Raw genomic sequence first — 27,173 nt, 5'->3', positions numbered from 1 at the left:
TTTTTTCTCAAATTTAAATGTTGGCATCTTTTGTGAATCCTTTGCTGCTTTTCTCCCTTCAGTCATAAACGGTTGATAGGGTATTGTTGTCACCCCACCAGGCGGGTGGTGGATGGCCACACGTTCGGCATGGACATCCATCTTTGTGATGACTCAAGAATGAGAAGATGTAGGATTTTCAAATTAATACCATAGGTACATCTACTAAAAATCTAAGTACAATTTGCTGACCTTGATCTCAAGGTTTAAAATCAGAGATCAAGTTTTCTTCCAGTGAATCACGCAAGAAGGAAGCCACTAAGGATTTTTAAATTCATCTACTAAGAGGCTGAACTAGCACTAGCAGTGGTCATTATTTTGTCCATTATATTTTTCTTTTAAATGCACATTTGAGTCCACCTTTCTTAATAAAATTGTCCCTCATTGTTGATTTGGTTTTCAGATCCTTGAATGGGAGAGAAGTTAGCGGAATTGAGATTTAATTTGCCCTGACAAATTATCAGATTTGTCAGGGCAACCACACCTGACAAATCTGATAAATTTGATAACAGGAAATTTCTAAAAACTATGCAGCATACTGAAGACAAGTGTTTCAGGGTTAGTGTTGTACAGAGAATACACTTTACTGTCAGTTTCACTGTGATTTTGCCAACTTCTAAAGTAATAGATATCTGTTGTGCTTGGTATTAGGTCCCCTTGATGTTGGAATCCTTTTAAAAACAAACGCTAAGATGTTTTTTAACTTAAGGCTTGCCAGTGCTTAAATAGCCTGTTAACCAAGAATGGTGAGTTGAAGGGGGAGCTGTATGCACTACCGATGGAGAAGAAACAGTTTCTATATGTGAAATCTTTGCTGGAAAATATGAGTTCAGTTTTCCAGCAGAGTTATTAAAGGGTCCAACACTGCCTGCCTCCCTTCAATATACTCAGGGTGTCTCTCTGTTATCTGGATTCACTTACCCTAACATCTGCAATAAAAAAAAAGTGATCACAAAGCTAGTTAACAACTTGTTGAGTAAATCCAGGGTTTCCCCTGCACGTTTCCATGTAAGGAGTGGCATTGGTAGCATCTGACCAATCACAAGCATGAAAGAGTGTAGTGGCAGCAGAGCAGTTGATTTTTCAAAGGAAGATAAAACTATACTACCCGAAAAATCTTAAGAGATTAAACTCACAATACAGGCGGAAAACAATAAAGCTGCTGCAGACAAAGTAGTGACATGAGCGTGTGTGTGAAAGGAAAAGGGCTCTACAGTAGTTTAGTAACAAAAGAGGTGTGTGAATTTCTGAATGTGTTTAAGGACTTTGGTCAGCGAGACTGGAAATACAGTGGGGCAAAAAAGTATTTAGTCAGCCACCGATTGTGTAAGTTCCCCCACCTAAAATGGTGACAAAGTTGCATCTTAATCTGCAGGTGTTAAAACCCATTTTTTTCCTTCTGCCCTACCTTGGCTCATATCTGCAGCAGGTTTCGTGTCCTTTCACTCTGCAAAATCACACTTCAGCTGCTGCTGCTTATTGGTTAAAGACTGCACAGTGTAACAGCTCCTGAGGGATATTTGTAGCATGTGTAACTTAATCGGGACGCCCCCATCTGTCTGCTCCTCACATCAGTAACTCTGTTTTTAGTTATGAAGGTCAGACAGACAACACTCCTTCCTTTTTTGTGAACTTTCATTCTGCATCTAGCATTGTGACAGACTCTCTTCACGACCTAAACCAGTAAATCATGTGTTAAAACAAACAGTGCTAACTCAGCAAAGTAATAGCAATTAGGCTCAGTTGATGTGAGTAAATAATTACACTACTACTTACTCACTAAATTTAAAGATAAAAACAAAAACAAGTTTTCCCCAAATCATTTACATCATATATTAATTTATTGTTGAACATAAAAGTATAAATTACATTTTACAATGTAAAACAGGAACACATCCCACTGACTTTTCAAATTAAGGGTAGGTAATTACAACACCAACTTTTGTTTGTTTGTTTTTAGCTCAGTAACATTAGATTATATAAAAGCACTGATGAGGTTTTCCTCATGTTGCTTACAGGTCAGATGGTCAATATAGGCTCAATGAAAAAGACTGAAATGGCTTTTGTAAAAACAACAAACAGACAAAACAGAAGACCACGGCTGAAACATAACATTAAAAAAAATCTAGTTTTTGCAAAATTATGCTATCATCAGAATATATCATGCACGTAGGTAGCACAGTAAGTGTCTGTATCTGTGAGGATGTTGTGTGTGTAATAAGGAAGGGCTGCATTTCCTCTCTTTGCTCCTCACATGACTGAGTCGTTTAGACCTTAATTCAGGGTGGAAAGAAACAACACAACCCTACTGACCTTGAATAGGAAAAATTAAAAAACAGAACTAATTTACATCAACAAATAAAAAGTATAAAAGAAAGCAAGTCAGCACAAAGGAAAGGGATACAGATGCACAAAAGGTGAGTGCCATGAAAAACAAACATGCAAACCAAAGGCTACTGTGTTACTGCCTTAGCTTTTCCTGTCATGATTTGTATACTCTTTATATTTACATAGAATAACAAAACTTAGAAAATCATGACACTCATCACCGGTACCTTTAAAGAAAACACATTTAAAAATGTGTTTTAATGGTCGTTTTCATAAAGAGAAACTTGGTACATGGAGCAGATGTAACGCTTAGTGGACCCTAGACGGTAAGTGGTTTCTGCTTGCAAGATTAAGGCCTTATTCTATTCACTGCTTATTATGAAGTAGCTTTTCTTGCTTCCCTGCACACACACAGTCATTTAAATCAAGATATGAAAACACACGAGCGACTAGTCTCTCCGTACAGATACATCGGTGGGTGGAGGATTACTAAGAAACTTAGAGGCATACAGGTAAAAAGCATCAGTTTAAAAATACAGTGGCAGTAAAAGGACCCTCAAAAGGTTACAGTACAGAAGAAACAGAAATGTATTTACGAGTGTTATTTACTGTAAATTAATTAAATTAATTTTATATTTCAATCCATACAGTATCCACATTTCTCAGTTTATCCCCATTCATGTTAAGTCTGAGTTTCCAAGTAGTACTGGGCTCTGTGCGAGCGTATTGGCAGAACAATGTGGTTAAGCTGGCAAAAATACATGATTGCGATTTACTTCCTAAGCAATGCTTTGACTTTGACAAAAGAAAAATAAGCATTAAATACTCTAGATTGGAGTGGTTTATACATGCTGCTCTGGTGTTTGTCTCACATGAGCTGCTACCTTTCAAGACAGCCATAAATAAAACATTATCTCTATGATCCCTGTTAATCAACAATTGTACAAGCTGTACAGGATAGAAGATCATACAAATCATATTTTAAAAAGTATGCAGTCATAGAATGCCTCCTTGCTATCTGGTCACCCCAAGGGGCTCTTTTATAACATGGCCTCCAGACATCAGCAGAAAAGACAAATCACACTTTAAAATATATATTAGTTATATTTCATGACATGAGAATGTTTTTCTGGAATTTTTGGTGACCTAATGTGAGGCAGCAGGTATAATTATTCCTATTCAACTGCATATTTTTGCTATGGTTTTAATCCACCACAACTGTAACAGCAGATACCTGGTTCTTTATAATGGTAAAACCTGCATTGGGGGGCATTAGGACGACTCTGATGGGCAAAAGGACTAGGCACACCTCGTATCACATATCTGATTGTGTTTATTAAAAAACTCCCACTGATGGCTCTACGTTTCACACTTCATGATGAATGTGTGACATCAGCATCACAGCCTTATCTTCTTCATATGATCAAATTTACCACATTTGAGTGACTGAGGTATGACACATGCAAAAACAAACCCCAAACGCCTCTAAAATGACAAAGTCTGGTTGTACATAATATTTTTCATTCTGATAGTTCATCCATCTCTGCTGGGTGACCGGAGCAGGACTGACCAGCCTGAGTTGAAGTCCAATCTGTAAAAATATTAAAAGCACATATTATTCTGAATGCTGTGCCACTGATATAACCACATCTGTCACTATTTCTTTAAGAAGTGTCCTTAGGCTTCAAAGACTATTAAATGACCAACATAAGGTTAGCTGCTGTTATTCAAATTTAAAGGTTTAACAACAGAAAGTTTTATGGTGTATGTCTTTCAAGCTAGGGCTTGGTTTCTTAATTTTTTAAGGAATTTTAAATGCTGTCCCCCCCGTGTATATGCACTACCACATACACATGAATAGTATCCTTTTTTAATATAAAAACACACAGAAAAATGACATAAATGTAGAATTTAACCTGCCTTTCTTCTGGTGGGGATTCAATATTAAACTTCTGTTGATTTTCCAATTATAAGTCCATCACCCTGCAAAACAAGAAACCACTCAAATATATTAGCATGTAATAAAAAAGTCAAAACATAACTGCATAACTGAAGTTCTTAATGACACTGAATCGTCATGTTGGAAAACTGCTGCATCAGACCTGCTAATGAACTGAGCTACAAAAACAACCTGAGAAACGCTGAGACCATAATTTTCAGCTCATTTACTAATTCACCAGGTTGCCTTGTTACACTTTCACCTGCACTTGAGAATTAGCCAGATGAGGAGGTTTGGGAGCTACACCTGGCTTCTTTCTGGTAGCTGTCGGTGAGCTGCTTCGCCTCAGGCTGGGTGTCCGACAGGTCTGTGGGTGGGTCTGTGAATTCTGAGATACACAGGAGGAGTCGTCCACTATTTCGCCACTGATGGCAGACAGACAGCTGTGCTCCGAGCTGCTGAAGAGATTCGTGCACTCCTCAGAAGACTCGGTGCTGTCCACTACACGGAAAGAAAACAGGTTTTTTGACATCAAACTGATATAAGTTAACATTTCATAGTGATGTTCAAGAAAAAAATAGAAACCTAGTAAAGATCGCACTGCAGTTTTTCACACTGCTGTGCCACTAGATTGGGCCAAATTAAAAGATAAACTTAAACCCTCCAGTGGATTTAAATATAACTACTGCTCTATGTTAGGATAATCACCATATGATTAGTTCTGATTTATCATTTAGTCATTTACTGTTTGAATACTAGTAAGTTAAAAAGTCAGCAGCAAACAAACACGTCTCTCTATAGGGAGCAAAAAACCTTAAAATAAACTCACTCAGTGGATGGCGATCATTGCACTGCTCATAGTTAAGGTGATGTTGATGTAGGTGATGATTGTTGAGTTCATTGTCAGTCACAGCGTCAGGGGAGGAGCAGACAGCTGGATTGGCATCCACGCCCTGCGACAGGTTCCCGGGATGTCCGGCAGGGGGCAGTGAGCCACGGCCGGATGAGGAAGACGATTGGCTGAGGGTGGTGGAGGTGGTGCTGCCAGAGCCAATGGAGTGAGGTCGGGGATAGTCTAAACCCCTGTGTGAACAACACGCCACAGGGACTGACGACATACATAGATATTAATGAGACAATAATGGGCTTGATTAGTGAGCAATGAGGACTGTTGAAGTACATGCACATGAAAAAGTATTCTCTCCGTAGCTGGATTAGTGGGCTTTACCAAATGTCAGGGCAATCAATAAAATCAGTGCTATAAAAATTTGTTTATAATAATAATGGATTGCATTTATATACCGCTTTTCGGGACCCTCAAAGCGCTTTATAACACGTTTAGTACAACAAAGACCAAACTGATGCACAGCCCCCTATTCCCCAAAATTATCTGTGATGTGATAGAACAAGAAGAATGAAATGATATGCAATTGATTAAAAACAATTCATTAAAGAATTTTATAAAAATACAAAAAAGTAGTTTTTGAGAGTATTTCAGCGCTTCCTCAATTATAATAGCTTTTGTTTGATGTGCTCTTTGTAAGTGATACATGCACAGTGGAGGAAATAATCATTTGATCCACTACAAACCAGCCAGATTTGTGGTTCCCACAGATTACAATCAGTGTATTCATCAGTTAATTACAGATACTCCTGATCTCAAATTGTTATGTGTATAAAGCTCTCCTCTCCACCACCATGGGCGAGACCAAAGAGCTGGCAAAGGACATCAGGGACAAGATTGCAGGCCTGCTGGCTGGAATGGACTACAAGACAATCAACAAGAATCTTAGTGAGAAGATGACAACTGCTGGTGTGATTGTTTGGAAATGGAAGAAATACAAATGACAATCAGTTGCGCTTAGTCTGCAGCTCCATGCAGGATCTTGCTTCATTAGGTGGGAGTGATAATGAGAAAGGTGGTGGATTAGTCCAAACTACAATGGAGGATCTGAAGGCAGTTGGGCAGAACAAGCCCATTTTATGTAAATGACTCAATGGGCGTAAAATCTTTGACACACCCCATACCATACCCATACTGTCGGGCTAAAGAAGCATGTTAAGGTCGTGGAGTGGCCTAGCCAGTCACAGACCTCAGCCATATACAAAATCTGTTGACAGCCAAGAAAGATAAAGGATTAAGAGTTTCTGTAAAGAGGATTGGGCCAAAATCCTGATATGTGTGCAAACTTGGTGACCAACTACCATCTTACTGCTGTGGTTGCCAACAAAGGTTTCTCCAGCAAGTGCTAAAGCTTTGCTTGGGGATCAAATACTTATTTTATTCAATGACATGACATGAGACTGTTCACTTACAAATTCTTACAAATTCAGCAAGGGATCAATTAATTATTTCCCCCACTGTAAGTTAAAGTTTTTCAAATAACACGTAAAGTGCCTTTATTGTCACATTTAACTTAAATATGTTTCAGGACACAGCCCTTGATCAGATTTCCTGTATCCAGGGGATCTTTACTAGTGTAAAGATTCCAATTGGAATGTTACACTTTGGTGGTGTTACACCAATTGCAAGCATATCAGCTGTGGAAAAGGAATGATGTTTTTTGTTTTTTTTGCAATGGATTATAGTGATTTTCAACTCAATTAATTCCTAACCATCCCCAGAGCCATGACACAATAATAATTACAACCTAATGTCAACCTCAAGCCTTTTGGGGGGTTAAATGGATGAATTAAATGTTAAACTTTTAATTAACTGAAAAAACTAAAACTATAGTACAAAGGGTGGAAATAACACCAAGACTGCAAGAGAACTCTGAATTGTTATGTTATATCTGATAGATGAAGTGGAATTTAGTTTAAAATGTTGTATGTGCAGCTCCTTACTTCTGTCGGTAACAACACAGCTGACAGCTCGGTCACAAATTGCAGCATCACTGGGTTGAATATCCATGAATGGCTTGCGGTCCATTCCCATGAATACCCTCTCCTGCATGCGCATTTCTGGAACAAAACGTAGATTCACAATATGTTTTTAAACCTGTGAAGCACCGTGCACTGGGTCAAATGCTAAATAAAGACAGTATGTTGTTACAACCTCTACTATGAGCAGCCTGATCCCAGAGTATCCTCTCCAGGTCTGTGGTCCAGGCTTTCTTCACCTCCACGCTTGAGGCTCTCAGAGTGTAGGTGTCCTCACTTTTTCTCCTCCGGAACCAGATCTCAAAACACAGAGCGCTCATAGCAGAGTTATGAGTCATCCCAATGTCATTTGTCTGAAGAAGAAAATAGAAAGAGATGTAGAAATTTCTCATCCTGGAGGATTCAAGCAGTATTGACATGTAATTCCTTGTAAATTGTGTTTTAAGGTTCAAAAAGGGTTGACTGTTTAGGTTCTGACAACCCTTTGATGAGCAAGGACATGTGCAGACCTTGAATGACTGCTTGTAGATGTACACGTCATTTCCGATGTCCGTCTTCTTGGTCTTGCTGAAGAGAATCAGATCTTCAAAGAGGAAGACGCGGCGGACACATTTCTTCTTCCTGAAGAAAACCGTGAACTCATCCTGGCGAATCAGCTGGCCTTGTTCTTTCAAATTCACCTGACAGAAAAAAGGGGACGCAACTGTCACTGTCATGCAACAACTGTGATTTAAGTTGACCCGGCCTCCCGTTTTAAAATCTTACATCACAATCCTGAATGGCATCCATGGTGAGTAAATCATTGCCATGACGCATCTGAAATCGAATCAGATCTGCGGCAGCCTGGATCTCGGCCCTCTCCCGCTCCCTCTCACTGCTCGTCAGGTCAGGCACATACACAGCTGGGCCGGACACGCTTTGCGAGCATATATTAGAAGTGCACAGTGCATCCTGGATGATATCTTTTGGCCTGTATGAGCCAGCCAAAGCTAACATGTCCTGGAGCAGAAGGCTGTACTTGCTAATTCTTTGAATAGGGCGCAGAAGGTAGGATGAAAGGTCCATCATGTCTCCCAGCTCCTGCTGCTTCTTCTGTGAAGGAACAAAAAAGGTAGAGTGTAAGTCTAAAAAGTAAAAGCATGGCACAAACACTCCTACTGTAGCTGTTGGACAATGGTGGGAGCTGTTCTTATATACCTTGGAAGGGTGCATACTGCTACCACTAAGCTTCCTAGAAAATGCACTTATGGTACAAGTTTGAACATCCTAGGTGCCTAGATTCCTTCTCGAGTTACCACAAACACCAGATTTTCAGAAAACTCTGAAACTTTCAAAAGCCCCGATCGTGAGATCGAGGTCACACAGATTAGAATTTGTTTTTACCAGGTGCATCTATCGTATCGATTTGAAAATCCTACAGTGCCTCATTCTTGATTTATCATGTTCACATAGTTGGGTCTCCACACCTCCCTTCCACCTGCCAGTAACGGGGTAAGTGGGTAACAACAATAGCCCATCAGCCCCTTCAGCTGAGGGGTAAAACGTTGTCTGTGGAATACTTTTAATCACTCAGCTCTTTTAAAGTTGTAAGTAAGAGTTATAATAAATACAGTAAATCTCCTTTACATCATTAAGTTAGAAAACTGCTTTAAAAGTTTTTCATTGACAGGAAGACGTAAATTAACCTTGAAGATGTCATGGGGACGGTGCAGGATCAGGGCATCTGATTGAGGTTTGTTCTTGCTGTACAAAGCATATAGACCAAAACTCTCACTCTGTGGAAAAATACAGTTTAATGTAAAGTGAAAGTTTTTTCTGAGAAGAAGTAAAAACATTATGTAGAATAAATATTGTATGAAAAAGTATAACGCAGTCACAGAGTTGTTACTCACGTGTCTGAGAAAGCAGCGGGCCATCATCGCAGGCTCCCTTGGACAGGCCTCCAGCTCTGGCAGGAAATAGTGGCTGTGGAAATCATAAAGCTTCTCCAGGTTGCCAAAGATGACCCCTCGCTTGCCCCTGAGGTCCTGGGGGATGTCTAGTCTGTCCATTAGGGGGAGGTAGTGGGTGAGGATGTAGCCTAAGGAGCGGACGTACTCCCTCTCTGTGAACACCAACTCCTCCATGACACGCTGCAGCCTCCTGGTGACAGGAGGATATGATCATACAAAATATTCTAAACAAATGTTAGCATGCTCAGGTAAAAAAAAGTGCAGACATCTTCTGATAACTACAGTACTGTGTAAAAGTCTTTGGCCGGCCCTTATTTTTTTATATTTTCCTACAAATATAGGTAAAGGTGCAGCGGTTTATTGTAACGTGCAAACATAAATAGGAATACAGTATATAAGGCAAAATCTGTGTGTACAGTTCTGAGGTTGAAAGGTTGAAAGTGTTTTCTTTTTCGGATGTTGGCTGCCTTTTGTTTCATTCTCTGTCAAGATGACCTCACACTGCTTCAATAATGTTGAGTTATCATAATGAATGATTGTGTACCAGTGTGTTAGTTATTAAAAAAATACAACAAACTTCTTTGAAGAAAAATACAAAGAAATGAGAGGTGGTCCAAGACTTTTTCACAGTACTGTACATTCTCTTTGTTACGCTTATCATCAGCTATCTTTCCCATTTCAGATAGATACATTATTATTTTGCTTCCGTCACGTATATAGTAAGAAAAAAAAAAGCCAGCATTCATGAATTATGGAAACAACCCGCTGGGCACAGATAAATATTTACACCACGAACCTACATTTCTTCCCCAACTTCTTCTGCATTGGGTTAAATGTAAATTTATTGCAAACAAAGTTTCTCAGCACAGTATTTAAGATATTCGAAATTTCCAGTGAGGTAATAGCAGCACTGATAGTCTGTGCTCAGTAAGCCCGTTCCATCAATCCATGACACAAAGATGGAAAAAACAGAGGGAAAGTGAACAGACAGTACCTGTAGCTCTTCATTGCCAGCTTAGAGACAGAAAAGAGTGCATGAAAGACTCACATGAGCCACATAAGATGAGCCAAATTAAAGTTAATCATCAAATATTACTTATTCTCTATAGGCAATAATGATTTCACCCACACACAGAAGACTTACAGGGCGCGGCTGGCACTCCCATGTGGACTCTCTAAACAACAGGTCCCCTCATTCCTCCCAGTGGGCAGGCTGGAGTGTTTGCAGCATGAAGTCCCTTTACCCCCCACAGTCCCGTGGTCGCTCATGCAGGAGTCTTCTGAGCAGAAGCTCCCATGGCGGGAGATCTGAAACTTCTGAGCTTCTTGGAGGATTCGACAAGACGGCTGACCATGGTGGGAACAAGATGATGGGGTTCGAACTCGCTGCTCTGGAGGAGTAGATGATCCTGCTTTTGCCACTCGTGTGGTACATGAGTCCTGACTCGCTGACCTCACCCCAAAACCCCGTCCCCATGGAAACCATTGGCAGCCGACAGTGTGGGACTGAGACAGAGCGGCAGTGTCTCTCTCGCTCCTTGCTCTGCTTATTTGCCTCCTCTTCACCTCTCTTTCTGTTCTCCTTTCTGACCTGTATAAAAATGACACAGAGACACTGTTACTACTTCTGTAGCACAGCCATGCTACAGAAAACCAACTCAAAACTGCCTTTAAGGTTCTTAATCATCTTAAATGTTTATTCAGATCCATAAATCTTTATTTTTTATGCCAGCGGAGATCCAAAACACTTTTTGTATTTTTTGTTTGAATTTTGTATACCATGACATAATGCACAGGGCATCTACAATTACTACAATTGGATTATAATTATTATTACACAGAGAAATTCTCCCAAATATTACAAATAACAGAAGAGTGTGAGACTTGCTTTGGAAATCAAAGTGAGTTAAATATTTAATAAGAGGGATGGATAGACAACCAAAGAAATTATTTTACCTATGAGGAGATTGTGGAGCGACCTTTGACCCCTGGTAAATTCCAGCCTCACTGTAATCCTCAGGTTTAACGATGATGTTACAGCAGGCTACAGCTGTTGAATTAGCGCAGTTGTTGCCCAGGATCGGTCTTCTCTTTCCTAAATCCACCGCTCCTGACATGATGCTTTCCCACTGCGGATGCCGAGGCCCAGGGGTTGATTGTACCACCAAATTATGGCTGCCGGGAGAAGCTGTCTGAACATTAGTGCTCACCACGTCAACAAAATGACCTTCACACCAGCTGCTAGAATCTGGTTTCTGGTGATAAACCTCATCCACATTCTGCATCCTCTCCTGAAGCTGTTGCCGGGCTTCCTGACTTCTCAGCCAGGCAAAGTTCCAGACACGCATCCCCCGGGAGCCCTGCAGGAAGCTGGCCTGTGCCTTTACCTCCTGGAATTTCTCCGGGCTGAACTGTTGGAACCTGTCATGGAAAGCCTGGAGGATGGAGCTGTCGGTGCATGAGGGGGAAACACCGGTGGTGGTTGGATGTGAGCCTTGCTCTGTATGGATGTCAAACTGACAAAGGGATGCAATGTTTGGACTAGAGTCTTGGTTTTGGAGCAGAGTGTCTCTTTGTTTAACCTGTGAGGCGCTTTCAAGGTCCTGCACTGCATGGATTCTGGACTGACACTGGTCCAGGTAATCAATGCATTCACTGGACAGTGCTGTAGCCTGTTTATAAAAGAAATGTCTATTTAAATAAAAGTAAATGAAAAAGACTTCTTACTACTTTTTAAAAAACGAGTAGTTCTAACCTAGAAAGTCAGATGTTAAAAAATGCAAAGTACAGGATAAAAAGTATGAAAGTTTGGGGTTCCCAAACAGGCAAAATATGCAGTATGAGAGCAACAAGCGACAAGTATCAAATACAAACCTGCTCACAAAAATCGCACACGTTGACCATGATCTGCAGCTCTCTGCCACACGCCTCTGCTCGGCATAGGAAGTCCTCCAGGCCTGACTTGAAGGTACAGACAAAATCCCTGAACGCCTCAGTCTCTGGGTAGGAGATCCCTCTCTGCTGAAGCTGCTCGGCCTCTGACACCAAAGACATGGCGTGGTGCCGTCGGTCCTGCAGGGGGACAGAAAGAGAGACTCAGAGAGCTGCACAAACAAACACAAATACAGGGAGAGCGGCAATCACAAATAAAATCTTAGACTGACATTAGCTTCAATTAGGAAACCAGTGAAGCTGTTGAGGATCTGCTCCATTCTGTCTCCAGAGTCCTCCACTGACTCTGCCTCCAACAAATGGTGCTCTCCCTCCTCATTAAACCACTGCTGAATCTACATAGGGGTGGAGACACAAAAGTTATGTATTTGGTAATGTAGCATATAAGAAAACTGAATATGTGCAGACTCCAGTGTGTGCATATGCATATGCATATTCAGGTGCAACTAAACTGAATGTGCTGCTTTTCATTTCTCAGTTAAAAGCAGCACTGAGTTAATTAAAATGTTTTAGTGTCTAGTTTTTTTTTGTTGTTCATTCGCATTATAACACAAAGAGAGCAGGAATAAAATATAAACTGTTTGCATATTACCTGTTTATATAAATATATATATATGTATATATAATATGTATGCATATATACATATATATATACACACTGAGGTGTGTATATATATATATCAACTTAGAACATAAATAAGTTACCATCAGTGCCTGATTTAAATTTGTAATGAAGTGATATTAAAAGCCACAAACTAGAGGAAATCTTGTACAAGCCCTCGTTTTTTCTTTTTAACACTATATTCTATATGATCAATTACAGCTAAATTATACTTTCAATTTATTTACACACAAAAATCCTGAAATTCTACACTTCAATACAGCCACCTAATTCCTTGCTGAATCAGTGGCCTTTTGTGACGTCAGGATCACAGGACCTACACCAACTTTAGTCTAAAAATACCTTTTCAAATAAGAAACCTTTAACCTTAGTAAACAGAACATCAGTCAACGTACCTGTGTGAAGTGCCCCTCCATCTCTCTGAGTTGGAGCAGGTACTCCAGGTGCTCCAGCGACATGTTGGACCGCTGCACGAGGACGTGAGCCTGCTCCTCAACGTGGTTGTACAGACCTGTCACTGAGTCCACTGCATCACTGTATTGAGGAAAACGTAACATCAAAGACTTCACAAAGAAGTTGATAAAAGTAGTGAATGTCATTTTAAACATTTCAGTGTACTCCAGCACCCCCACTGAAGATGAGATCACACTTTTAATGTAACTTACCTGAAAAGATAAAGGCCAGCACCTACTCAAAGTGTAGGAAAACACTTACTTATAAATGAATCAGTGTGTCTGGCCTCATGTTCTTTCCTGTACCTGTTGTTTCATATTCAATAAACTACGGCAAATGTGATGTTAAGATGACACTTTGCTATTCTAACAATGTTTAATTGCCAGTTATAGAAAGATACTGACACTTGTTGTTTCACAGCAAAACCTGAATCAGACTGTAGGACAACAGCTGGGATTTTCTACACTTGCAAACATAGCATTAGGATGATTCGTGGTTACCTAAAGTCCTCACAGTGGGGGTATTTGAGGTCGCTCTGCTTCCTTAGCCTAGCCAGGATAGCTCCACCCTCTCTCTGCAGGCTGACCAATCGGCTGTCCTCCAGAACATCCCTCATCAGAGTCCTCTGGTCTATCATGCACTGCTGCACACCCTGTTACATAAAGACCAAACAAAGAAGTAGTTACTGAGGAGAAGGTAACCTCAATTTCCAAGGTCCAAATAACAAAATGAAAAACCAGTCAAAGGCAAGTGTTCAAGTACCTGTACAGTATCTGTCCTGCGGGGCTCCTCGAGCTTGCTGATGGCTCTCAGGAGCAGGCTGGAGGCCACATGCAGATCGTAGACAAATGGGAAGAGTTTCTGCAGAACAAAAGATGTGGCTAAGCAGTGAAAAGGCAGACAGGCATGGACAAATGGAAACAGTTAATATCATAATGTGACGGCCTCACCTGATGTAGCTCCTTCCAGTCAACGTTACCACGAGACAGTGTCCCATCCAGGTGTGAACTCAGCTGACTCGCCTCCACCAGCTTCAGCAACGATTTAACTGATGTCACTATATCAGTCTGTCAAATTACCAGGAACATATTTAAGTCATTACTCAGTATTTAACCACAGGAGATTGTTCACTTATCACCTTTAGCAGACATATTGTAGATCTTTATGTAATCTGGTTTATTAAATCCTTCAAATTCTACGTTTTTTGCTTTCATTTTAACTAATTAGTGCACGAACAAAACTGGAACTTTGGACCTCTCGGTGTGTTTGCTGGTATTTGATTTAGATGATTGTCCTTACAAGATCAACAGCAGATCGTTTTGATCTATTTAGTTTTGTAATTAGTTCATCTTATACACCGCTGAAAACAAAACATCTGATAAAGAAAACTTATCTTTGATTAAAGACCTGTTCTTTCCTTCTACAGCTGATAGTCATGCAATATGACATATTTTACTCTCTTAACAAAATATTTAGCTGTTGCTAGTTGCAAACACATATACGAGATTAGATTTCATTCACAAAAGAAAGAAATCGTCTTCTGGGGAACAGGACTGTAAATGCAAAGAGTCTCAAGATGTAAGATATTTGCATGGCTAAACACACATGCTTTTGCACTCTTAGAAATAATGCATAATATATACATATATGGCATGTAATACATACACACAGATGTTCAGTGAGCTGGATTAGCGTTTGTGCTGAGCTGATTCTGCCCCCTGGGCCTAATGTTTAACTCCCCTGCTTTATGAGGGCTTTCTGTTAAAAATGGATGTAAAGAGTGAAAAAGCTGACCTGTATCCCTGGACACCTTTCTGGTCTGAAGTTGTTCTCTTTGTCCACCAGCATAACCAAACTGCTCACTGCTTGAGGGCGCTGCTCCTGCAAGGATTTAACACTCCACTGAGCTAATCATGACAAATAAATCAACAGATGTATACTGAAAACTAATGTCATCTCTTGCTCTCTTGCAAACAAGCAGGGTGCTGATGCATTTTAGGACTTGATCTTTCACCCAGTATTTATGATCTGCAAACAGGAGCACTCAGCCAGAGATTAACACATAAAACATCAATTACCTGTGATCAGCTGTAGCAAGCTGTAATAAGGAAAGTTTGTTTGCTTCATACCTGAAGAGTCATCAAAGCTTTATAGAGGTGCGGCTGAGGATTAGTTTTCCTCGCATCAAACACTAGTGTCATCCCACTGTCTCTGATTTCTGTCCTACAAAAACAAACATTCCAACTAGCACACAGTATTTCCACAAATAAAACAGAGACAACCACATAAATGAGAAAACTCCTGCTTTCCAGCAGGTCTGTGAATGCAGAGAGGGTCTATTTTAAGCTTTTGGTTGAATGATTTATTCATTTCTTACCTGGTAATAGAGTGGAAGTAGAGCAGCATCTGGAAGATCTCCTGGCTTGTTACAGCTGTTCGCCATCCCGGGTGGTCACCATACAGTTCAACTACTGCCCTGCCTGTCCTGTCTCTGCCGCCTAGATGGGTAAGAGAAAGGAGAGATGAGGAGAAAAATAAAAATAAAATATGTTGCATACGCAGGAGGGTTTTCACAAACGAGCTGATATATTTTCAAAAGTTTGAAAGTGAGAAAAACTTTGCAAAATAATACTGCAGCTGACAAAATAGTGAGGACCAAAGTCTAGAATAATAATAATCAAAAAAGAGAGAAGCAAACAGACGGTTCAACGTTTTCTAGGTACAATGCATAGTAGTGAAGGCTTCTATTAGGAGTAATAGGTTATGCAGCAGTGTTCATATTTAAGATTTCATCATTGCATAATGACCTCTAACTGCAGGTCAGTGTAGTCGCCTGCTTCACAGTTACATGAGGAGTCCAACAACACATTGCAGCAACCAAAGACAAACAAACTAGACCCGAGCAAGGTCATTCACATTTTCCTGTAGAATTCACTTGGTTGAATTCTGAAACCACACGGTTAGATGCCTCCAAGTTAAACACAACACTTTATAAGTGAATTTCACTGCAAATGTTGCAAAGCAAATGTTTTCTATGAGCGCAAAAACAATAAAATATTTATTTTCATAAATAAATAAAATCACAGACACAGACTCTCACACTGAAATAATGTCATATATTAGATAGCAGATGAGATTTTTATATTGATGCTTTTACACTGCAGCTCTGAACCTTTCTAGACTTTATCCAACAGAGGTGCAGTCAGGTCATTAAGCAGTCTGATATGTAACTGCACCCAACAGTCTAGTAAAGCCACAGCTAGCTACTGGACTTCTGGTGTGCCGCATACTGCATGCTGTACTCAGAGAGCATACTTGCATAAGGCCAGTGGAGTATTTCTTACAGTGGTATTTGTAAAAAAAGAGCAACAATGTCCCAAGATGATTCTTCAATCAGTGCACATGGATATTAATGGATAGCTTTTTATTTTATTTATTGTATATCAAATTGATTACCTGTAAGTGATGCTACTCCCAGATAGAGGGGGTGGGCTCCGGGGTCTGGAGATCCTAGAGGTAAGTGGTCAGGTCTAGGACGAGCAGAGGGAGGCCGGGAGGTCTTCTGTGTCCCTGCCACTAGAGGTGTATCTGTCTGTGATGGTTTCTGTGTTTGCTGGCTGTTTCTACTAGTTATGGAAGCGCTGCCAGGCTGATCACCATCTGAACAAAGTTTGAAAACAAAATAAAATGAACCTAACAACACCAAAACGACCGCAAAGACAACTACAGAGAAGAATGACTTAAGTATGTACCTAGAACAGCCATGTTCCTCCTGTTGATCTTTGGTGAAACTAATCTGAAGGCGGTGCTGTTTTTACATTTAACCACATGCAGCTGGGGAATCTCTGCACAGGAGTTGGTATTTTCTTTCCTCCTGACATTTTTACCATCGACGATAACCAGTTCACACTTCTCTGAGGTGTCCACAACAGCAGTGGAGAGGGATGAACACCTTTTATCCGATGTGCATACTTGTCTGTTTTGTGATGCTGTGAAAAGGCTCCCCGCAGAACTTGTTCTGTTTGGCAGCTGCTCGCAGGGTTTGAGGGTCACGTGCTTCCCAGAAATTTCATTCGAACTAAATAGTAATCCGTGGTGTTTGGTGGAGACACGTGACTGTCCATTTGAGCTTGACTGAGCTTTAGCGTTGGTCATCTGTGTTTCTACTGTTGAATTTGTTCCATTCACATTGTGTGTACTGCCATAGGCAGAGTTTACATCCAGTGGTTCCCTAAATGGCACTGTGGTCCTATCATATGTCTGCTCTGGTAGCTCACCAAAGTGACAAGCATTTATTCCCCTGTAATCCATACAGGGGGTGATGTTTATATCTCCTGGTTTCCAATATGGAGCTGTGTCATATTCTCCCGACTCCTTACAAACAGCTTCAGGACGGTGGTTTTGCATCCCAGAGTCACCATACATTCTTTGAAAATTAAAACACAGATCCCTTGTTTCATTCTCAAGTGGCCCCTGTCTGTTTTTACACAGTGAGAAATCACCATCCTCCTCCACCACAGCTAATGCAGCTCCTTTCTCTTCCTCCTTTCCAAATGTGACGGGATTTTGCAGCGCAGCCTGGTAGGAGTCCCTGTATCGACACCTCAGCTCCTGAGCCCTGGAAACCTTTCCGCCCTGTTTTCTTCTCATGCATGGAGTACAGGGTTTCTCTGAGAAATGCACAGTCCGGATACACTCAGAGGGATCAGTGAAGTCAGAGTGAGGGTGGTGAGGCTGGGAAGGACTGAAAGTGGATGGAGGTCCTTTTTCTGCAGACTCGTTGGGTCTAAGATGACTTTGCGTTTGAGGTTTTGCAGGTAGCTGCACTGGTGCTTGCCACTGTGTGGGAGGTGGCATCCGTGTTGCCGTCTGCCCTTGTGTTTGCCTGTGTGAATCCTGTGGCTGGATTTGTGCAGGTCTCTGCAGATATCTCTGCATTTGTCCCTGAATTTGTGCATGTGGTTGGATTTGTGCCTCTGATTTTTGTTTTTCTTCTTTAATTGACTGAGCTCTACTGAAAAGCATAGTGGCTTGAAGGATATCAATATATTCCCCTTCTGCACCAACAATGGGTGCTGGCTCACCTCTACTGGTATCTTGAAGGTTTCTATCTTTACCTTTATCTTGCGCTGTGATTTCAGCACCCTTATCTTGACCTTTGCATACAATTAGATCAGTATTCGTAGGGGTCCACGTATCTGAAACAGTGCTTGGTCTTGTGCTTGTACCTTTCCCAGTAAAGCGGCTATCCCACGTGTTAGGGGACACCCAACCTAAAGGCTTAGGCTCTGATTCAGTCTCTGTAACTCTGATCAGCCTTGACGAAGAAGCAGCACTAACATCAACCAAGCAAAGCGACACAGCAATACCGTGCTTTGCTGGACATATTCTGGTCTCCACGGAGAAGGCAGAGGGATGTGAAGAAGATGTTAAAACTGAATTTTGAATGGTTAGAGGAAGCAGTTTGAGTGCAGATTCCTTTGAAGGAATAAGTGGTAAAGATTGATTAGATGAAGAATTAGGAAGAGGTGAAAGGAGAGGAAGCGGAGATGGCAAAGGAGGATATGAGCGAGGAGCAGAGGCCATACTACTCCTAGCACTGTGTGGCCTGTCGGCAAATTCAGGCACGGCCACCCGTTCCCATGGTAACCTCACCACGCCCTGCTCTGTGGCAAGCAGGCATCGGCTGAGAGGCGTTCCCTGGCGGCCGTTGTTGAGCTCATCTAACCAGTCGAGGCTGAATATGCAAGGATAGGAAGTTTCAGGAATTGGGGTTTCCTCTACTAATTCCTCCAATAAGTCCTCGTCTTCCAGGAGGCTGCAAACCACGATGCGAGCTGATTGGTCACAGAATGGTGCCACCTGGAGATAAAAATCACCCGGCTGAAGTAGCACTGGGTCGATGGGAGCAAGATGGACGACAACTTGGTCACATAAGCACAGAGGCCAGCCCTCATAGACGAAAAGAACACCAGAGTATGGAGCCTAAAGGGGACAGGACATGGGCAACAGAAAGAAGTGTACTCAGTATTCTGCTCTATATTAACAAAAGTGCTGAATGTACATAAAAGTCTCTTTAGCTTAGCATCCCACTGGAGTTTACAAGCAATGACTTACACATGCAGCCTGCTGCACGGTGTCTAAGATGTGCTTGGCTGGGACCAGAAAGTCCAGCAAGCACCGAAGGGCGTCTCCCTGATAATGATTGTCGATGACTTGGAAGAGCTGGCTGAGAAGCGTGGGGGCGGTGGCCTCAAAGGGCGGGAACAGCACAGACAGAAGGTTTTGGATGGATCCCTCGAGAGAATCAAAGTTCTGGAAACATAAGAGAGAGCAGAAAGCTACAGATGTTACTTAGCAACAAGTTTTTGAAACTTCATACCACTGATTTCCCGTATTACATCATGAGTTGCTAAATAATCAAACACCTCCATCATTTTTACATATATTCATTCAGCTGCTTAGAAGTTGAACCTTAGTGCAGGCAATCAATATTTCATTCTCAATTTAAAAATAAAATTTAAAACTTTTTTGATTTTTATCATCTGAAATCATATTTAGACTAAATCTGTGCTAGCCAGTATTTCTAACCTTTGAGATGCTGGGATTCTTGCTTGATAACTGATTAATAAAATATTCTGACAGTCAACTGATCAATTTATCAGGTATCGAAACTGTGACTTCACGTTAACCGCATAAAATATTTACTTAGTGCAGTGCAAAGTAATACTAAACAGCAGTAAAGCAGGAGTCAGCTGCTTCCATCTGCCTGTTGTCCACAGTAAATTACAGAGGCCTTGTCCTCATGCTCACAGAACAGCTTCACAAACACACAAAACACCTCAGGCTCATCAATGAATATCGAGGCAGCCGGCCTGACAACAAACATCCAAGCAAACATAGTGTGTGATGCCTGGTCCCGAGGTTCACAGGCCTCCTGGTTTATAGTTTCACATTCCCTTTGACCTGAACTCATGGCCCACTACCCACTTTTAGGCCCTTCTTTATTTAGACCAGCAAAGGCCACAGCACCAGACCTCTGGGGTTCACATACAGTATATACACGTACATGGGGGATATATGGCTTAGAAGAAAAGTGATGTGTGAATCTCCATGCAGAAGTTGGATCTTATTACAGCTGGATATAGTGAGCATAGATGTTTTGCCAGAAAGAAAAAAGCACATTTTCATACATGCCAAACCAGAATGTAAAAGTCACTGTCCACTGCATATTTTCATTAAGATTATTTACCACTCAGCTCAAAGATTCAAAGCTGGAGTGACAGACATGGATAAGCAGAGATGGAGACATAGACGTGTTTTGGTGTGATGAATTAGCGCCTCTGACACTGATACTTGCTCGCTGTCTTGTGTTCAAACCAATTCAGTTCAGTTGTATTTTTATATAGTGCCAAATCACAACAACAGTGGCCTCAAGGCCCTTTAAGTTGTAAAGTAAAGACCCTACAATAATACAGAAAATCCCCCCAAAATTAGATGACCTACCATGAGGAAGCACTTAACAACAGTGGGAAGGAAAATCTCCCTTTTAACAGGAAGAAACCTCCACCAGAATGAGGCTCGGGGATTGGCCACCCTGTAAATGAGAACAGGCAAGAGATATCATGTGTTCTGTATCTTTTTCTTGCCACTTCTATGAAGGGCTGTGCGGCACTTTTGGTCTTCATTAAGCAGTTTAACGCATTCATATTTGCATTTTCTCAAAAGTGACTTTTTCAGTTCTATGCATAACGTGCCTAAAGGTTTCATCTTATTTTATTTTTTTTGCTGCCTGTTCTCATTTACCATGTGGCCATCTACCCTCTTCATCTCATCCCCTTACATTATCATCCAAGGAACGCTGGAATCTCCACCAGTCCATAGCGCCTACAGCTTCAGAAACAACACTGTGACTCAGAGCTGTTTAGTCAGCTTTGACACATCCTGCTGGGATACAACACAACAATGGCTACTGGGGTAAAAAGAAAGAAAAGGATAAGGGGGGTGTTTAAAAAAAAGTGGTGGTGGGTGCTAAATGAGAGAAGATATGGATGGGTACAGACTGAAGCGCTTTATGAAGTGTAAGCAAATTCAGCTCATAGCACATACATTTTAAATGAAGGGTTTTCCTGTCTTAATCACCAAGAAAAGCACACCAGCTTCATCAACTCTTAAATGATGCCAGTGAAAGGGTATGCTGGTGTGGAGGTCTACATACAAGCCTCCGATTCAAGCTGTGCCTGCACTGCTGGTGATGAGTAAGCTGTGAGAAGCAGGACAAATCACCAGTTACAGCATGTGCACCAACAAAGATGCCTATTTAATCAATTTTTAAAATGCGTGTTTTTTAACTTATGTGTTTACTGGTTAGCCTGCCACCAGTATGCGGCGTATTAGCGGACTGCGCAGGCATGTCTCTCTGCCTAGGCAGATTCACATGGCTCTATATAAACACCCGGATCTTTCTCACTCAGCCACTGAAATAAATAACGATGCTCACATTACTGTGGATAAGATGTCCCAGTGCTGGAGCTGAGGACAGTTTGAATATTTATGTCCAGTATCATTATGAAGCAGAAATAGTCCTTGAACATTCCTGATGTCAAGGAGGTTCCTGTCTGGACAAGAAGAAGATACTTAACACTAAAGAAAGAAAAGAGTGCACAGTGACATCCCTGTAGTCCATGTGCTTCTTGGGGAATTTTTCCTTTTTCATCAGTAGTCTCTGGTGGCAAGGGACAAGAAATGAAGAACAAGGGAATACAATGCACCAAAGGTCTAGGGTTGGATTTGAACCAAGGACAATGCGATTACATGCTGTCCCTCTTTGATCCCTAAACTAGGACACCAGCATGATCCCAACTGTGCCATTGTATGAAAATCCAGTTTAAAAAAAAGAGTGTCCAGATTGGATCATTAATATCCATTATTCCTGCTGACTGACATAAACAAACTATTTCTTGGAATGAATGAAAACATGCAGATATTTATTCTTAGGTTCAGCGCAATGACTTTAAGGAATACAGAAATTGAAAATCAACAAGAAAATGTTGTATTTGTGAACACTGGCATCCTTGGAAAATTTATTTGAATCTTTTCTTGTTATTAACACAGTCAACCATTAACACTATTATCATTATCCACTCAAATATTCATTTTTTTGTGATACATTATAAGCAAAGAGCCTGAGAACTATGTGAATCCCAACAAGTCCGGCGTCTCTGATAGCAAAACCTCAAAGTCTCTGCAGACACTGACACGACCTCTAAATAAGCATTAAAAGAATCAATTTCCTGTGTTTATGTCTGCGGTTATTCATCGAAGCTGATATACACAGATTCTCTTCTGGATTGCACGAACTATTTAAAATGGTTTTAGTGCTGCCAGTTATAAGAAGTGCTGTGGGATAAATGTGGATTCCTGTCTATTCCCAACAAGAAGGAGATCTTTCATTCCAATTCATTATTAGAGCTCCTGGAGATGCTGTGAAACTGTGTTTTTTAAAGAGGCGTCACCACTACAACAGATAACTAAACATATAATTTTCCAGCTGCCTAAGCAGCGGTCAGAACGAGTCATGTGTGGCTCCATTCATGGCTAAGTGTAAGTGTATCATATTTGATACATGAGTTTTTGAGACTTCTATTTCATCACAGGGGATTTTTTCCCCCCCCTGATACAGTGGGCCACATTCATGTAATATGCCAAGAAAACATTTCTGTCACACCTTAAACTGTGTTTGAAAGTGAAAATTAAATCAAAATTTGGCAGCTCAGTTAATTATGCCTACAGGGAAAAATTAATTACTGCACAACTTCATTATTATTATTATGCTTTAATATGCAATGTTTACCTTCTGTTGCATCTTCTGCAGTACAAAGCATTGATATGCACTGAGTCCACTCTGTGGAGAAAACATTTGGGCTAGCTGAAAGTGTCCTCCTGTTATGCCTCAGCAGAGGACAAAGCTGAGAAAGCAGGAAAGCTCAGTAATGGGATCTTTAACCAGCTGGAACAATCTTAAGTGATACTAGATGCTGAATCAGTGAGAAACTGAGGTCAGTAAATTCTTATTGACACCACAGTCATATTCTCCTGTACATAGTCTGTGACTTGCTGTGGAGAATTGACAACATTTAAGCGTGTACTTGACCGACGGAAAAGGGGGGACTCTCCACTCCAGGTTAGGGACGAGTTATTGGCCCAAGTTGAGGAGTTTAAGTATTTCGGAGTCTTGTTCATGGTTGAGGAGAGAGGAGAGTGGGAGATCGACAGATGGATTGATGCCAAAATTAAATGAAAGAACAAGATTGCAGATACAAGCCCTGGAAATTAGCTTTCTGAGGGGTGGCTGGCCTCTCCCCTAGAGATAGGGTGAGGAGGTCGGCCATCCGGGAGAGACTCAGATGCCACTACTCCAAATCGAAAGGAGTCAGTTGAGATGGTTCGGGTATCTGACGAGGATGCCTCCTGGGATCCTCTTGGGTGACGTTTTCCGGGCATGTCCCACTGGGAGGAGGCCCCGGGGCAGACCCAGAGATTTTATCTCTCGGTTGGCCTGGGAATGCCTTGGTGTTACCCCAGACAAAACTGGAGGAGGTGGCCGGGGAGAGAGAGGTCTGGGCTTCTCTGCTTAGGCTGCTGCCCACGCAACGCAGCCCCAGATAAGCAGAAGAAGATGGATGGGTGTATTTAACAATAAACATTTACCAATGGTTCACAAAGAAAAGCTTTTCACCTCACCATTCGTAATTTTTGAAATTTCCAACTCTCCAGGCAGCTGAATCCTGTCTATCTGGTTGTCAGCTGACCATCCATCAGAAGGGGAATTTTCTTGGATTTCTTTCTCATTGTATGTAGTTGTGTGCTTTCTGTGTGTTTCTTTACAGCAGGAAGGGCTCCCTTGCTCACGTCACGCTATGATAAAAATGTCTTCAGTCTGCAGCTCTGTTGACCCATTCACTGAAAATAACAAACCAGTGAATGATGACAAAAACACTCAGGCTGACCAACAGATGCTTTTAAAGATAGGCAACCTGACATATTTAGTCATTTTAAGGACAATTCAATTGTGCTGTAAATAGATTAGCGCTGACGCAGAAGCTGTGCTGTGACACACCACCAGAACAATCGATGGCACACAGCAGAGGCTCAAACCAGCCATGGGACAAAATGTGAGGTCATGAATGTAAGTGTCCTTGTGAAAGCAGTTCCCTTTAAATAGAACTATTTTCTTTCTTTGTTTTTTAAATTATGATAAATTAACTTTTATCTTTCAGCAATGACCTGCAACTGAAAATCTTGCAAATCTGTGAAACTGAAATTGACTGTTGACAACGTCTCCATTTGAAATTACCGATGCACGTAAATCTGCCAAAAGTCTGAAGAGCATGTCTTTGCTTTTTAAATAATTGGATGCTCACGTTTAGACTGTAGCTGCTCTGGACTGCTGTTGTCTCATACAAAACAGGAAGTTATTCCTGCTGCACAAAAGCATCTCTTGGTCTTTTTTAGAACATTTGTTTGCATTAATAATTTATTATCTGATGCTATTTACAGCTTGGGAATCTGAAGCAGAAAAAGAGTTTACTCAGAGAAAATGTACCAAATTCCATCCTTTGTCAGAGCAGCCTGACTTTTAGGAGTAAATGGACGTACCTAAAAGGTAAACTGTTGAACCTTTTAGTGTAAAAGCTGCACCTTGACACTAAAAGGTACAAGGAAAAGAAAAGCTAACCTTTTTATTATGTATATATATATATCGTCCTCTAAGGCCTGGGAGCTTGAGGGTCCTGCGCAGTATCTTAGCTGTTCCCAGGACTGCGCTCTTCTGGACAGAGATCTCCGATGTTATTCCCGGGATCTGCTGGAGCCACTCGCCTAGCTTGGGAGTCACCGCACCTAGTGCTCCGATTACCACGGGGACCACCGTTACCTTCACCCTCCACATCCTCTTGAGCTCTTCTCTGAGCCCTTGGTATTTCTCCAGCTTCTCGTGTTCCTTCTTCCTGATATTGCTGTCATTCGGAACCGCTACATCGATCACTACGGCCGTCTTCTTCTGTTTGTCTACCACCACTATGTCCGGTTGGTTAGCCACCACCATTTTGTCCGTCTGTATCTGGAAGTCCCACAGGATCTTAGCTCGGTCATTCTCCACCACCCTTGGGGGCATCTCCCATTTTGACCTCGGGACTTCCAGTTATACTCGGCACAGATGTTCCTGTACACTATGCCGGCCACTTGGTTATGGCGTTCCATGTATGCCTTGCCTGCTAGCATCTTGCACCCTGCTGTTATGTGCTGGATTGTCTCTGGGGCATCTTTACACAGCCTGCACCTGGGGTCTTGCCTGGTGTGATAGACCCCAGCCTCTATGGATCTTGTGCTCAGAGCTTGTTCTTGTGCTGCCATGATTAGTGCCTCTGTGCTGTCTTTCAGTCCAGCTTTGTCCAGCCACTGGTAGGATTTCTGGATATCAGCCACCTCCTCTATCTGCCGGTGGTACATACCGTGCAGGGGCCTGTCCTTCCATGATGGTTCCTCGTCTCCCTCCTCTTTCTTGGGTTTCTGCTGCCTGAGGTATTCACTGAGCACTCGGTCAGTTGGGGCCATCTTCCCAATGTATTCTTGGATGTTCGTTGTCTCATCCTGGACTGTGGTGCTGACACTCACCAGTCCCCGGCCCCCTTCCTTCCGCTTAGCGTACAGCCTCAGGGTGCTGGACTTGGGGTGAAACCCTCCATGCATGGTAAGGAGCTTTCTTGTCTTTATGTCAGTGGCTTCTATCTCCTCCTTTGGCCAGCCTATTACCCCAGCAGGGTACCTGATCACGGGCAGGGCGTACGTGTTGATGGCCCGGATCTTGTTCTTACCATTCAGCTGACTCCTCAGGACTTGCCTGACCCTCTGCAGGTACTTGGTGGTTGCAGCCTTTCTAGCGGCCTCTTCATGGTTCCCATTCGCCTGCGGGATCCCCAGGTACTTGTAACTGTCCTCTATGTCTGCAATGTTGCCTTCTGGTAGTTCAATCCCCTCAGTTCTGACTACCTTCCCTCTCTTTGTTACCATCCGACTACACTTCTCCAGTCCGAATCGACATTCCAATGTCATTGCTGTATAGCCTGGTAGTGTGGATCAGTGAATCGATGTCTCGTTCACTCTTGGCATACAGCTTGATGTCATCCATGTACAGGAGGTGGCTGACAACTGCTCCGTTCCGTAGTCGGTATCCGTAGCCAGTCTTGTTAATGATCTCACTGAGGGGGTTCAGGCCTATGCAGAACAGCAGTGGGGACAGAGCATCTCCTTGGTAGATCCCGCACTTGATGGTGACTTGTGCTATGGGCTTGGAGTTGGCCTCTAGTGTTGTACGCCACATCCCCATTGAGTTCCTGATGAAGGCTCTTAGGGTCCCATTGATCTTGTACAATTCTAGGCATTCCAGTATCCAGCTGTGGGGCATTGAGTCATAGGCCTTCTTGTAATCAATCCAGGCAGTGCACAGGTTGGTCAGTCTGGTCTTGCAGTCTCGGCTGACTGTTCTGTCTACCAGTAGCTGGTGTTTTGCGCCTCTGGTATTCTTGCCAATTCCTTTCTGTGTCCCGCTCATGTATTGACCCATGTGCCTGTTCATCTTAGCCGATATGATGCCTGACAGGAGCTTCCATGTAGTACTGAGGCAGGTTATTGGTCGGTAGTTGGAGGGGACCGGTCCCTTCTTGGGGTCCTTGGGGATCAGGACCGTCCGACCTTCGGTTAGCCATTCCGGGTGTCTCTCGTTAACTAGCAGCTGGTTCATTTGTGCTGCCAGACGCTCGTGGAGTGCAGTCAGCTTCTTTAGCCAGTAGGCGTGAACCATGTCGGGCCCTGGTGCTGTCCAACTCTTCATACTGGAGACCCTTTCTTGGATATCTGCCACTGTGATGGTTACTGGACCCTGTTCAGGGAGGTCGCTGTGGTCTGCCCTCAGATCCACTAGCCACTGAGCATTGCCGTTATGGCA

The 27,173-nt window shown here is 42.1% G+C and overlaps 1 protein-coding gene across 2 annotated transcripts in view; it reads right to left on the bottom strand.

The window, feature by feature from the left end:
* Positions 1-3,169: 3,169 nt before the first annotated feature.
* LOC102297968 overlaps positions 3,170-27,173 on the bottom strand; it is a 35,596-nt gene continuing 11,592 nt past the window's right edge. The window contains exons 2-25 of one of the 2 annotated variants that reach the window (XR_006054432.1): positions 19,286-19,483; positions 16,921-19,153; positions 16,625-16,828; positions 15,546-15,666; positions 15,298-15,391; positions 14,963-15,049; positions 14,119-14,235; positions 13,931-14,029; positions 13,669-13,820; positions 13,111-13,249; positions 12,306-12,428; positions 12,016-12,213; positions 11,098-11,813; positions 10,286-10,732; positions 9,082-9,331; positions 8,875-8,964; positions 7,955-8,281; positions 7,699-7,869; positions 7,365-7,542; positions 7,154-7,270; positions 5,136-5,414; positions 4,613-4,807; positions 4,288-4,350; positions 3,170-3,958 (exon numbers count right to left, since the gene is read on the bottom strand). Coding sequence is in view for 1 of the 2 variants with exons in the window: in XM_005941148.2 (XP_005941210.1) it covers positions 4,312-4,350; positions 4,569-4,807; positions 5,136-5,414; positions 7,154-7,270; positions 7,365-7,542; positions 7,699-7,869; positions 7,955-8,281; positions 8,875-8,964; positions 9,082-9,331; positions 10,286-10,732; positions 11,098-11,813; positions 12,016-12,213; positions 12,306-12,428; positions 13,111-13,249; positions 13,669-13,820; positions 13,931-14,029; positions 14,119-14,235; positions 14,963-15,049; positions 15,298-15,391; positions 15,546-15,666; positions 16,625-16,828; positions 16,921-19,153; positions 19,286-19,483 (6,618 nt within the window). In the remaining variant the exon portion in view is untranslated. Of the gene's footprint in view, positions 3,959-4,287; positions 4,351-4,568; positions 4,808-5,135; positions 5,415-7,153; positions 7,271-7,364; positions 7,543-7,698; positions 7,870-7,954; positions 8,282-8,874; positions 8,965-9,081; positions 9,332-10,285; positions 10,733-11,097; positions 11,814-12,015; positions 12,214-12,305; positions 12,429-13,110; positions 13,250-13,668; positions 13,821-13,930; positions 14,030-14,118; positions 14,236-14,962; positions 15,050-15,297; positions 15,392-15,545; positions 15,667-16,624; positions 16,829-16,920; positions 19,154-19,285; positions 19,484-27,173 lie in introns of both variants that reach the window. The other variant, XM_005941148.2, reaches the window with a different exon arrangement.

The sequence above is a fragment of the Haplochromis burtoni genome, unplaced genomic scaffold (genome assembly GCF_018398535.1).
Source record: "Haplochromis burtoni strain Fernald_Lab_line unplaced genomic scaffold, NCSU_Asbu1 Contig_60, whole genome shotgun sequence".
NCBI classification, from domain to species: Eukaryota; Metazoa; Chordata; class Actinopteri; order Cichliformes; family Cichlidae; genus Haplochromis; species Haplochromis burtoni.
Note: the sequence above shows the minus strand (reverse complement) of the source record. Positions and strands in the feature narration are given on the sequence as shown.